This window comes from Mastomys coucha, unplaced genomic scaffold (assembly GCF_008632895.1).
Source record: "Mastomys coucha isolate ucsf_1 unplaced genomic scaffold, UCSF_Mcou_1 pScaffold6, whole genome shotgun sequence".
Taxonomy (NCBI): domain Eukaryota; kingdom Metazoa; phylum Chordata; class Mammalia; order Rodentia; family Muridae; genus Mastomys; species Mastomys coucha.
The window spans coordinates 131,806,600-131,819,490 of NW_022196912.1; the positions used below are offsets into that span (position 1 = coordinate 131,806,600).

Here is a 12,891-nt window from a genome sequence, read left to right on the forward strand (position 1 = left end):
AAAAAAAAAAAAAAAAATAAGGTGCAAAAAGAATTCTGAAGAACAATCAGGAAAAAGAAAAACAAAAAAATCTGCTGAAGGGGACTGAGTAACATCATAGGGGAACTGAATGATACTGGTTAAGCAACACACGGATACTTTGTTTAGCTTTCATGGTTTTGAAGGACAGAATGGACAAGTAGCAAGTCCTTATTTAGAAGTGTTACTGTGCTTGTAGTCTTCACATAGTTAAAGCTAGAGAAGGGTCTACATGCCATTAACCACCAGAGCAGTTGACAGCTGCTCTGGATGTTAAAGCAGCTCAGGATCTTGAGGCTCTTCCTCTTAAAACATATTGTGAACAGGGTCTAGAGAGATGGTTCAGTGGTTAAGAACACTTGCTGCTCTTCCAGAGGACCCAAGTTAGGTTCCTAGTGCATAAGTCAGGCAGCTCAACAGCCTCAACTCTAGTTCTAGGAGACCTGAAGCCTCTGATCTTCTTTATTACCTGCATTCATGTGCATATACCCACATGAACATACATGCATACTAATAATTAAAAACTAATAAATCTTTAAAAAATATTCTGTGAACAGAGGGAAGTCCAAAGTAACACAGAGAAAAACATAAAAATCTACTTTTTCTTCTGTGTTAAATATTAAGATAATTCAGGAAGCAGTTAAAATTTCTAGGGACATAAATAGACTTGGATTAGGGAAAATAGGAATTCATGAAGAGAGAAAGGGTAGGTCAGTAGGTGTGAAATATAGTTTTAGTTAATTACAGTCTCACATTAGTTAAGATTGGAGGTGGAGACATAAGGTGTTAATAAGTAAAGACAGAGAAATTTACCGAGAGTTACACACAGGAGTTAGATCTATTGTTTTTTAAAAATTGTTTTAGATTAGAGGATGTTTCTATTGTGGGGAAAGCTCTGAGCAAGGACCTTTCAACATGATGGCACCCACTGCTGGAAGCTGTGTGCTGCACAACATAGGCCATGGAATTCATTGCATGGGAGTCTCAAGACTATTAAGAAGATGTAAACACTGATTTTGGCAACTGCCCTGGAATGATAGTAACTTCATTTCTGAAAAGCAATTGCTAGGCAGGACACTTCTCCCACCGGCTCTGCTGACAGAAGGTGAAGCAAAGCTCAATGATTATGGGCTCTCAGGAGAAGCCCATCTACCTCAGATGCCAGGCTTGCCCTAGGAGGAGACTAGAACTTGATCCACCTAGTTCAGCTATTTCCAAGAGTGACTGGCCATCTGCAGCAGTGTGCCATCATGTTATGTCAATTGATGACTTACTTTCTCCTCAGCAGCCGAGAGCCTGGGGCATTTTTGAATGTGGAGAGAAAAACCTTCTCTGGCCTATGAATGAGACCTTACTTAGGACATCACTGAGTCTGCAAGGGTATTCTGAGGTGCTGGAGTTCCCTTTTCAGTTTTAACATGTGGCCTTTCTTTTTCATCCCCTGAAATAACATTGTGCATCAAAACGAAGATGAATGGAACGAATACCAGTAGACCTGAAATCTCTTATTTTGAAGCCTCATAATTTGGATTTTAAAAGTTTTAATTGTGTGTGTGTGTGTGTGTGTGTGTGTGTGTGTGTGTGTGTGGGTACATGGGTATGTGCATGTGAGTGCAGTTCTCTCAGAAACCAGAAATGGTCACATTCTTTAGTGTCAGAATTACAGGTGGTTGTGAGCCATCTGATGTACATTCTGGGAACTGAATCAGGTTTACTGGAAGAGTAGTATGCATTCTTAATTGTTGAACCATTTCTCCAGACCCAGGATATGCTTTTATTAGAAGAATATGCTCATAAGAATTCTAATGGTAGATTTTTGCTGCCTAGAACAATAACAAAAAATATACTTTTCAATAATTTGATATAAAGATTATGTCAAGAAATGAGAAAGAAAGGTTAGAAAATTTGACAACAAATCTAAATTAAAAGGAGAAAAATTCCACTGCATTTACTGACCTGGTAGAGCATGGCTTTGAATGCCGAGTGTCTTAATCTCATGGCTAAATTTTCCTCTGCTCTGCCATAAAACAACCCCTAGGAAACAAACAAAGAGTTCTACACTTATTCTTAACTCTTGTAAAACTCAGTTATGGATGTTTTAAATTGGAACGAAGAAGATAATATAAACATGTAATCCTGCCCAAGGCTGTTTAGTCAGTTAAAGGGTTACCTGCAGCAAGTAGGTGACAAGACCTACTATGCCCAAGACGACCAACATCATGGAGTACAGCTCTGCGTCCTGTTTGAATGTAGCTTTATTTTTATCTTCAAACATCTGAGAAGGAACAGAGTTTTCTTCAGAAGCTTGGAGGAAAGTGTAAACAGAAAACAAAACCAACCTCACTTAAAGCATCTATGTACATCAGGATTGTCTACAGCAACTGCAATATAAAGAAAAAGCTATGCATTTCTGGGCAAACAAACAAAACAAAACAAATAAAACAAAGCAATATACTATTATTATTCCCTTGTCTACTTTTAATACATATGATAAAATCAACTTACTTTTAATTGCCTGCATTTGCTTGGTAAATATATTAGACAAATTAGTCTTGTATCATAACATGTTTCCCCTTTTTATTATTATTTGAATTCTCTCCTTCCCTTCCTCCCTCTCTCCCTTCCTTCTTTGAATGTGTATGTGTGAATTGGGCTATTCGTGTAAAGGTCAGAGGTCAACTTTGGTAATGGATTCTTTCTTGTCTTCCACCTTGTTGAGACAGAGCACATCCTGTTTCTGATGCACTGCATATTCTAGCCTGCCACCCATATACTTCTCTGACGCACTGCATCTTCTAGCCTGCCATCCATATACATCCTGTTTCTGATGCACTGCATATTCTAGTCTGCCATCCATATACTTCTCTGATGCACTGCATATTCTAGCCTGCCATCCATATACATCCTGTTTCTGATGCACTGCATATTCTAGTCTGCCATCTATATACATCCTGTTTCTGACGCACTGCCATCAGATGCCATATTCTAGCCTGCCATCCATATACTTCTCTGATTCACTGCATATTCTAGCCTGCCATCCATATACTTTTCTGATGCACTGCATATTCTAGTCTGCCATCCATATACTTCTTGCCTATGCCCTGTCTCTAACTCCCATCTTGCCATAGAGTACAGATGTACATTACCACATTTGTTTTTTTATGTGCATTCTGGGATCAAACTCAGGTGTCAAGCTTGTGTGGTGAGCACTTTTACCCAGTGAGACAGCTTTCTGACCTTAGAGTATTTTTTCAGGTAGATCAACTGTTTGAATTATTATTTCTAATAACTTCCAATAACTCACATTTCTTAATATTTTTCTAAAGGGAAACATTTGTATGTGCTCCTAGAAGTTGTTCATAAAGCTAGGCATTAGACCTGCGCATTGGCATGGAATGCAGCTGTGCACAAGAGGCTAAAGTCAGTGTTGGTCTAGTAAAATCCTGAACTAGTCAACTCTTCAAGGGCTCTGGCACAATCCCAAACTCATATTCCCTCTCCCTGAGCTGGCAAGTAATAAAAGTCTGTCATTGTTTGGACAGGTTGGAAAGAGAGAAGCTCTATCTGTCTCTTTTATTGCTTCAGTGCTTAGGAATGCTGACACAACATTGGAGTCAGAATTAAAAAACAAAGCAGTTTCTTTCCAGATTACCCAGCTGAACACTACATAACAGATATGGTTCATCTCCTAGGCATAGGAGCTACATTTCCCACCATGGACTCTGTACTCAACGTTTTGGTTCCCATTTTGCTGATCAATACACTACAGCTCTGTTCTCTCAGATTATGCTTAATTTAAGTTGTTAAAAGCATAAACAAGTGAGTTTTACTTACAGTGACTAATTTTCCAAAGATGATGGAAAATGCTGGATGAACAGATCCATTTAAGACAGAAGCCAATGTTCCGAGAAGCACAAAAGGCCATTCAGACTTGCTTAATTTAAATATTTTTAATAGTGAGACTTCAGGAAGACTTGTCTATAAATAAAACAACATTAGTCTGAAGGCATTATAGAACACAGAGGAGTGAGGCAGGACACACAGAGGCACACTGGGACCTATCGAATATAACAAATGGCAGTGTACAATTGTATTCTTCTTAGAAAAATGTACCACTGTTATTACTAATGATGAGTCTCAAACATAAAGGAATCATACATCAAAGTGATGATTTGTATGATATTAGTTTTTGGAATTTTACTTAGTTGTACTAAGAAAGTACAAAATGGGGCTGGAGAGATGGCTCAGTGCTTGAGAACCAGGGTTTGATTCCCAGCACCTACATGGAAACTCATAACCTGTAATTTCAGTCCCAGGGCACCTGGTACCCTCCTCTAACTTCTCAAGCACTATATACATGTGATACACCAACAAGAAAAAACAGTCAGACATATAAAAAATAAAATAATAAAAAATTTAAAAAGAAATGGCACAGTAGGTTGTTTGTTCAGGTAGCTAGGATCACATGAAATAATAAGCTTAATTTTTCTTTCTCTTGTCAGATTGAATATTTTGCTCTAGGCAAGGATAAGGTTAAGTCAGGAAGTCAGTAGAGACAGTGCAGGAGATCAATGCTTTATTAGAATTTTAGCCTTGGAAGTGTTCCAGTTCCATTGTGTGGAAAGGTGCGAGCGAGCGAGGGCACGCATCCTGTGAGGGGCACAGGCTGTGTAGGCATAGACTGCAGGGATGGTGTCCCACGCAGTACAGGCGACACAACCAGGAGCGCTGCTACGTTCACCTAGTGTTTGATAGTGAGTTAATGTTTAGCTGTCATGCATTCAGCAACATTTTACTGTGGTCAGTTCTAGTTTTGTGATCCCAGCATTCAGTTGTGATGCCCTTATACACAGTTGTGAGCCAATTTTAAAAGGTGTGTGTATTTGTCCCTATGAATTTAAAAAGCCCAGATTTTTTTAAAGTGCTGTTTAATCATTTATTTGTATTTAATTATATTTATCATTTATTCTGTCCTCCAAGGCCAGAAGAGAGATGGTTTTGAGTGGCCAGACATGGGTGCTGGGAACCGAACATGGATTCCCTGAAAGAGCAGCAGTGATGGCTCTGATAGCTCTTAACCACTGAGCCATCTCTCCAAAGGAGATGCATCTAACCCTCAAGAGACTGGAGGCCACAGGGAATTTAGAGCTCTGATGGGGTGGGGGATGGAGGTGGGGGTAGGGACATCCTTGTGGAGACAGGGGCTGGGGAGGAGGTATGGGATGTGGAGCAGTCAGAGAATGGACTGGGAGGGGAACAAAATCTGGAATGTAAATAATAAATAAACAAACAAATAAATAAATAAATAAAAAGAAGGTTTAATTCTGGCTTCAGACCAAAAAAAAAAAAAAGTACTGTTTAAATAATGTTAACAAGACAGAAAAAGACAGCATAAAATAAGGCAAAAGAAAAATGAAACTCTCCATAAAATCGTGAGTAATGTCATGAGATCTAATATAGTACGGATTAAAGAATGTTTAAAGACAATCTGATGTGGAAATATGAAATAGGCATTTTCTATAGAAGTACAAACCAATCTGATGAAGTTAAAAACCTCCTAAAGAATTTTAAATTTCATCTGATTATTTTAGAAGTCTATTAAATTATGATTTGTACAAAGGCAGCTGCACATACATGAATAATTTGGGAGTTTGGAAGCAGCTAGTTATTTATGAGACTATTAACATAGTGTCATAGTTACTATAACTGCTTCCCCAGAAGGTTCCTCTGCCTTTTGCAAGCCCTTTCTCTCAGCTTCTCAGTTGCCAAGCCAGCTCCTTCAACCTGTACCCACACCTGAAACACACATTATGTAGTTGGGGTGCTGCTAATTTTTTTCAGTGCTTTGGGAGTTTTTAATATAGCCTGATTCAAGTGCTACAGCAGATATACGGTTTACAAATATTTTCACCTTATGGTTTATTCTGTTGCTTAAATCTGTTTTATAAATAGCAATGTTCTTCACTCTAAAAATGTACGATTTATTATTTTTCTTATCAGTATGTTTTTGGTATTATAGCTAGGAAATCTTAAAGTCACAAAGATTTTCTACTAGGTATTCTCACATAAATTTAATGTTTTTACATTAATAAAATATATGTGTGTGTATGTGTGTGTGTATGTATGTATCTACAGATGCACATGCCACTGGGTACATGTGTAGGTCAGAGGACAACTTGTAGGAGTCTATTCTATTCTACCATGCTGTGTGGAAATTGAACTCAGGTTACCAGAAGTCTTTTCCCCCTAAGCCATCATCTCACCCCTTTTATGTTTTGTTTTCTTTCACTACTAATTTTTTATTAAGTGCTAGATTTTGTAAATTTTACTCTATTGGTTACTTGAAATAAATGAAAATTCCTATGATACCCACTGATGACATCTACAGTCATTGCCAATTGGCAGTGTTGGATAGGGTAGCAGAAGGGCTGGGGTATACAATCCAGAGCTCAGGCAGAAAACTGACAAAGCATAAATACAAAGTTTCACACAGGAGTCAGCAATGTGGAGCTGGGAAGAAGGAGAACTCTGGGACTCAGCGAAGGAGTACATGGAAGATGGTGGGGAGTGATCATGATGAGGCATGCTAGCTTTTGTTTTTGTTTGTCAACTTGACAAAAATCAGAGCCTCAACATGGCCTGTAGGCCAGTCTGAAGGGGCATTTTCTTGATTAATGACTCATGAGGGTAGTTCCAGATCCTGTGGGCAGTGCCACTCTTGGGCAGGAAGTTATATAGAAAACCAAATTGAGTGAACCTCCATGGCCTCAGCTCAGTTCCTACCTCTAGACTCTTGCTCCCTTCAAGATGTACTGCAATTGTGTGCTGAAATAAACCATTTCCTCCCCAAACTGCTTTTGAATATGGTGCTTATCATGACAATAGAAACCTGAGCAGGGAAGACGCTGAGGACATTCAGTTGTGGGTCTAGAGCCCAAGGTGGGTTAGAGAAAGAAGTTTCATTGTGACATAGAAACATTGTGACATAGAAAACACATTGTGACATGAGACAGGGTAGAATGGTGTGACTGAAGAGAGTACTGAATAGTTTCAGGAGCAAGGAGGAATAAACCAGGTGACCTTTGTGCTGGGAACAGAGAAGAGCACACTTGGGGACAAGTTTCCCTGTTCATGGGAGCAGAGGGTACTGGAGGCCTGAACTTTGCAGGTGGGGGTTGTCTGCATCCCGGCTGTTGCAGCAGGAGTGGCAGGTGAAAGAGACATTAAGATGAACTAGAAGCCCTTCTCCACACACAAGGAAAGCAGGTAGTATGTAAATGACCAACAGGGTCATGATACTATGGCCTGGGGTTTAAGAATCTTGAGTTGATTGTGACTCCCAGGCTCTCCTCCATTCGTAGAAGTGCCTTTTCCTTCTTTAATAGTTGGTTTGAATTTTTATGACTATTTATTTGTTGTTCATCCAGTTCTTTAAGTCCCATTGGATGCCCTCCAGACTCAGATCCACAACATCCTAACCCAAATTAAGATGGTGGTAGCCCTGGAGTGGGTGGGGTGGCACTTCAAGCTGCTGTTTTAACCCAAAGTTTTCTTTGTAGGAAGGAACAGCATGTTTTCATGAAAAATTTTTCCTCCCCAATGAGAACCTTTTTGACATAAATGCAGTCCATTAGATACCCCTGTTAGTGTCACAGGGAAGTGAGAGCAAACACTTCATCAACTTAGTGGCACTGTACTATTTTTTTGTAAGTCAATTCTAAATTTTATAAGGATTAATTGGACCTTGAAGAACATGTACGCAAGCATGTTGGTAGGTGAACCATTACCTTTTGATGGTGTATGACTTCCTCCAACTGCTCAGTGCAGGGCGACATGGCACTATTCACATCGCACAGAGAACTAGAGCTGGTGTTTCCTGCAGCAGAACATGTCCTTGACTCCATTTGTTCATCTGCCTTTTTAACATCCTTCAATGAAGAATGTGCATGTTGTCATAATGATGCCTTAAATGAAGAGTATACATGCTGACGCCTTAAAAATATAAAGGCAGGGATAGGGAAACAGCTCAGCTGCCAAAGTGCTTGTCCAGCAAACACAAGGACCTAGGTTTGGTTTCCAGGACTCAGGTTTTCCAAAAGCTGGGCATGGTGGACTGCACTTAGCATCCTAGTAAATGAAAAGAGGAAGGGGTGCTGTGGTATGGGTTGGGAGATGGGGTCAGGGAACAGCTGGAGGGTAAGGATGTGGACAGAAAGATAGACATAGATTGATCCTTTAGGCTTGCTGGCTACCATGTTTAGCATACTTGGTGAGATATAGGTGAGTTAGAGACTCTTACATTAAAAAAAACACAAGCATACAAAATGGATGGTGTTTTCATACACACATATGAATACACACACGCACACCCATGCACTCACGAGTCCACACATACAGGGCATACACATATACACTCACACACATGCATACACACATATACACACATACAAACACACATGCACACACGTGCATTCATGTATATACACACATGTACTCACATATATGCATACATTTGTGTGTGCACACACAGATACATATACTCACACTCATGCATGCATGCACACACACATGCACACACACACACACACACACACAAAACACTCAAGGGGAAAGAATACAAAGGTATTTTGTTGTGTCACTTTAAAGCTTATGTGTGTGTTGTGGCCAGGACCTGAGACAGAACTTAAGAAACACTAATACTTTCCATAGCCCATAGCCATAGCCATAGATAGCCCAACCCAGACTCAGATTTCAAAGCAAAATGGGTGTTGTTGTTTCATGAGAATAAAGTGCTAAAATATAGATAAGTGTTAAATTCTAAGCTAGATCGCACTGTACCTAGTTTTTCTATTTTTTCTTTTCTTTCCTCCCGCCCCCCCTTTTTTTTGTAATTCAGAAAGATGAGGGTATGAGATACCTAAGCGTTATTCTTTATTGAGCCAGGAGTGAGAGTAGATTTGTGATTTTACCAGATGTCCCTTCTAGTGCAGGGAGCTTGCACAAGATGATGGGCGCACAAAGAGGGTAGCAGCCGAGAGAAGGGCAGGTGGACAGGGGCATGTGTACAAGGACTACATTCCAGGGATGCTCAGGTTCTTCCCTAATCTGAAGAACAGCTAATGAGTCCGCAAAGGTGCAGCAAATCTTAACCAGGCTGACTTGCCATTATTGTCCGTAATCAGACACTCCTATGCTATCGTCTTCCTTTCTGTTATTTTTCTACCACAGAAGAAATGTTATTTTTGGCTATCTTTTTTTTTCTTCTTCTTCAGGATTTACTCTGGAAAATTTAAAATAGAATTTGATCAGTTCTCATAATAAAATTTTCTAAGGAAGAGTTCTATTATTGGTCAAAGACAATCCATTTTTTTAAATAAGCTTGTTAGACAAAAGAATAATGATAAGGGGGGGGAGTATTAAATGTTTTAAGTAGAGACAGGGGAAAGAAAGGGTGAAGGCCAACCAAAACTAAGGATGTATGAGAAGTCCTTATTGGGAAACTATTTACTTCATTAGCTAACTAAAAAAATATAATTAAAAAAAAAGTTTGAACTCAGGTACCTTGCATGAGTAAATGTAAGCCTTAGTGCCCGGCCTCCAATACCTTACAACTTAAGGAGGCCCCAGAGGCCTCCAGCACAAACGGATGTTGGCATTGCTGTTAGCTGCTCACCAGAACTAGAGAGATGGTAGGACCCTATTGTTGAAGAGAAAACACATTTCAACTGTAAGACATAGAGAAGCCAAGCTGAGACTGACCTGAGAACTTCCTACTTTCCAAGAGCTGGAAGACTAAATGGGAAGCTGAAGGAGTAAAGGCTGAGCCGCCTTACTCAGCACTGGACCCTGAGTACAACAACACTGACCTACCAGGCAAGGCAATGCAATAGCGGCATGAAGATTACTGGAGTAACTGCTTTCTTATTAAATCTGATCTGAGGCCAGGATACAAGAGGAAATTGATGTCTAACTGTAAGTTATGTGACTGTAAACATGGTCAAAGCTCATGGTTTTTTGGAAGGCCATAAGTCCTAGGAGGAAACATATATCATATTGTTAAATGAACATGTCAAATTGTCTTCTAATTACACTTACATTCATTAGTGCTACATTCAATCTTGTCCAGCGATGCTATCTTCTGCAGTGAGCAGCAGTTAATACAGAAACTGAGAGCTGGCTAAAGTGCAGAGAATAAGTGACTTATTGCTAACCAGGACACCTCAAGGTTCAAGGAACATAGTGGGGAAAAGGCCCAGGATGAGGACGAGCTCTGTGAAATACATCTTCTGGACATGACATAGTCAGTCACTGTACCCGCTGACTCAGCACACCCACAATCACCTGAGCAAGATCAAGCCAAGAAGATCAATTTCCCAGCAGGCAGCACTGATTGGACTCAATGAGTCACAAAAACAAAAAGAAAGAAAAGACAAAAGAAAGGAAAGTCTGTGAAGGGAGAAGGTGGGTATTGGAGAGTAGGTTGGAGAAGTTGGGGGTAGGTTGGAAATCAACATACATTGTATACATGTGTAAGTTTGTCAAGGTACAAATATAAGATATTCTAAAAACTACATCTGTATTTGATTATTTTAGATTTATTTATTTATGGAACTTTTTTTTTTTGCCTGAATGTATATATATGTGTGTTTGGTGCAATTAAGGTCATGAGAGGGCATCAGATTCCATTTTTGTTTTTGTTTTGTTTTGAGATGGGATTTCTCTGTGTAGCCCTGCCTCTCCTGAAACTCACTATGTTGATCAGCATGGCCTAAAACCTACAAATCCACCTGCCTTTGCCACCAAAGTGCTGTGATTAAAGGTATGTGACACCACTGCCTGGTGAAATTAGAGTTGTGGATGGTTATCAACTATTAAGTGAGTCTTGGGATCTGAACCTGGGTCATTTGCAGGAACATCTAGCACTTTTACCCACTAAGCCATCTCTCCCGCTCCTCTGTACTTGATTTTATTTCATATCCACTAATGCAAAAGTAACTTCAAATACTTCCAATTAGCTTGTTTGGTACTTACAATAATTAGTTACCAATTAGTACATTTCTCCCCATGTTAGGGATTAGGAAATAGAAGCATAGATAATTTAAGATGCTTATCCCAGGCCCTAAAAGTGTAACCTTACAGAGTCAGCTAGCAGTGATAGGAGCTCATTCTTCAGCTACTGTGTTTTGCTGCTCCTCAAGTTTCCTTCTTTCCTTCCTTCCTCCCACCCTCCCTCCCTCCCTCTCTCCCTCCCTCCCTCCCTCCCTCCCTTCCTTCCTTCCTTCCTTCTTCCCTCCCTCCCTCCCTTCCTTCCTTCCTCTTTTCTTTCTTCTGTGTGTGTGGTGTGTGTGGTGTGTGTGGTGTGTGTGTGTGTGTGTGTGTGTGTGTGTGTGTTTGTGTGTGTGTGTATATGTGATGTGTATGTATGTGGTGTGTGTATACCTGTGTGCTTGTAAATGTGGAGGTCCAAAGTTGACATTGAGAGTCTTTTTTTTTTTTTTTTTTAATCATTCTCTACCTTATTCACTGAGGCAGGGTCTCTTAGTTGAACCCAGAGAGCACTGATGGTTGGTCTATGTTGGGCAGTATGTACTGGAGATTCTGTCTCTTCTGAAATTATAGAAGTCCCCTACACTGGTGGGAATCTGGAATTATAGCCCCCTCATTGGTGACAATTTGGAATTGCAGGAGCTCCCCACTCTGGAGAGGATCTGAAATTATAGGGATCATATACACTAATGGGAATGTGGGATTACAGAGGGGTCACCACACTAGTGGGGATCTGGGATCTGACCCTCATCCTCACAAGGCAATGGTTCCTCTCTCTTCACCCCCTAGCCACCTGTTCTCAGATTTTCTTAGCAGTTTTAGCTTTGCCACTGTAATGGTCATGGATTTTCAGAATGACTAATTTTGATACTACAGTCAGCAGTGGCAAATAAGTGCATCCGGAATTTGAATGTGTGCTCATTGAGGGTTAAGAATATAATATTATCTGTGTGAATTGACACAGTTTTGGTTATCTGAGAACACTAATCTATTTCAAAGAAGGTGTTGAAATATTTTATATGACTATAGTACAAATGTATTATTTCTGATTTTCTTACATTGTAAAACTCTTTAACTTCAGGCCTAGTAATGGACTTTCAGTTTAATTATAATGAAAAACTAAAGATGTGTTATTCCAAAGAAAGTCTAATGGTTCTTAAAAATCTCAAAAAGTGGCTGGGAGTAGAAGCAGAGCCAGCAGCTATGTACACCTTTAATCCTAGCACTTGGCAAGAGGCAATGGATCTCTGAGTTCGAGGCCAGCCTAGTTTTCAGAATGAGTTCCAGGACAGCCAGGGTTCCACAGAGAAACCCTGTCTCAAGAGGGTTTCAAAAGGAAAGGAAAAGAAAAGAAAGAAAGAAAAAAAGCAAAAAAGACTCAAGGTGAGAATTATGACCTCAAATATGTCCTTTTCTTACTAGTTATGTTGGTTTGGAAATATTGAATTTTGTGACTTCATAAGCTGATTTCCTCTAAAGTTGATTCTCAATCTGTGAGTCACGATTCCTTTGTGGGTCCCATATCTGATATCCTGTATATCAGATATTTATATTACAATTTATAACAGTAGTAAAATTTCAGTTATGAAGTAACATGAAATAGGTTTTTTTTTGGGTGGGGGGGTTACCACAACATGAACTGTATTAAAGGGTCACAGCATTAGAAAGATTGAGAACCAGTGCTCTAAGGAATGAAAAATCATAAAAATTCAGTTGTCAAATAACATCTAGCTTTAATTTTAAAAGAAACACAGAATAGAGACAAATATGAAATAAAATAAAAATCAATAGTTAATCAAGTAGGTTGTACTTTCTTCCTTTTTTTAG

At 39.5% G+C, this 12,891-nt stretch overlaps 1 protein-coding gene and 1 long non-coding RNA gene across 2 annotated transcripts in view; one reads left to right on the forward strand and one right to left on the reverse strand.

Annotated features, from left to right (window-relative positions):
• The window catches only part of Abcb5 (ATP binding cassette subfamily B member 5), a 100,222-nt gene that overhangs the window by 39,965 nt on the left and 47,366 nt on the right, over nt 1–12,891 (reverse strand). Inside the window, exons 16-19 of the mRNA XM_031356875.1 lie at nt 7,806–7,946; nt 3,853–3,996; nt 2,189–2,293; nt 1,975–2,052 (exon numbers count right to left, since the gene is read on the reverse strand). Coding sequence (XP_031212735.1) covers nt 1,975–2,052; nt 2,189–2,293; nt 3,853–3,996; nt 7,806–7,946 — 468 coding nt within the window. The remainder of the gene's footprint in view (nt 1–1,974; nt 2,053–2,188; nt 2,294–3,852; nt 3,997–7,805; nt 7,947–12,891) is intronic.
• LOC116080510 lies at nt 7,072–10,589 on the forward strand. The gene is made up of 2 exons (XR_004114462.1): nt 7,072–7,284; nt 9,801–10,589. It is a non-coding gene; the product is annotated as an uncharacterized LOC116080510 (long non-coding RNA).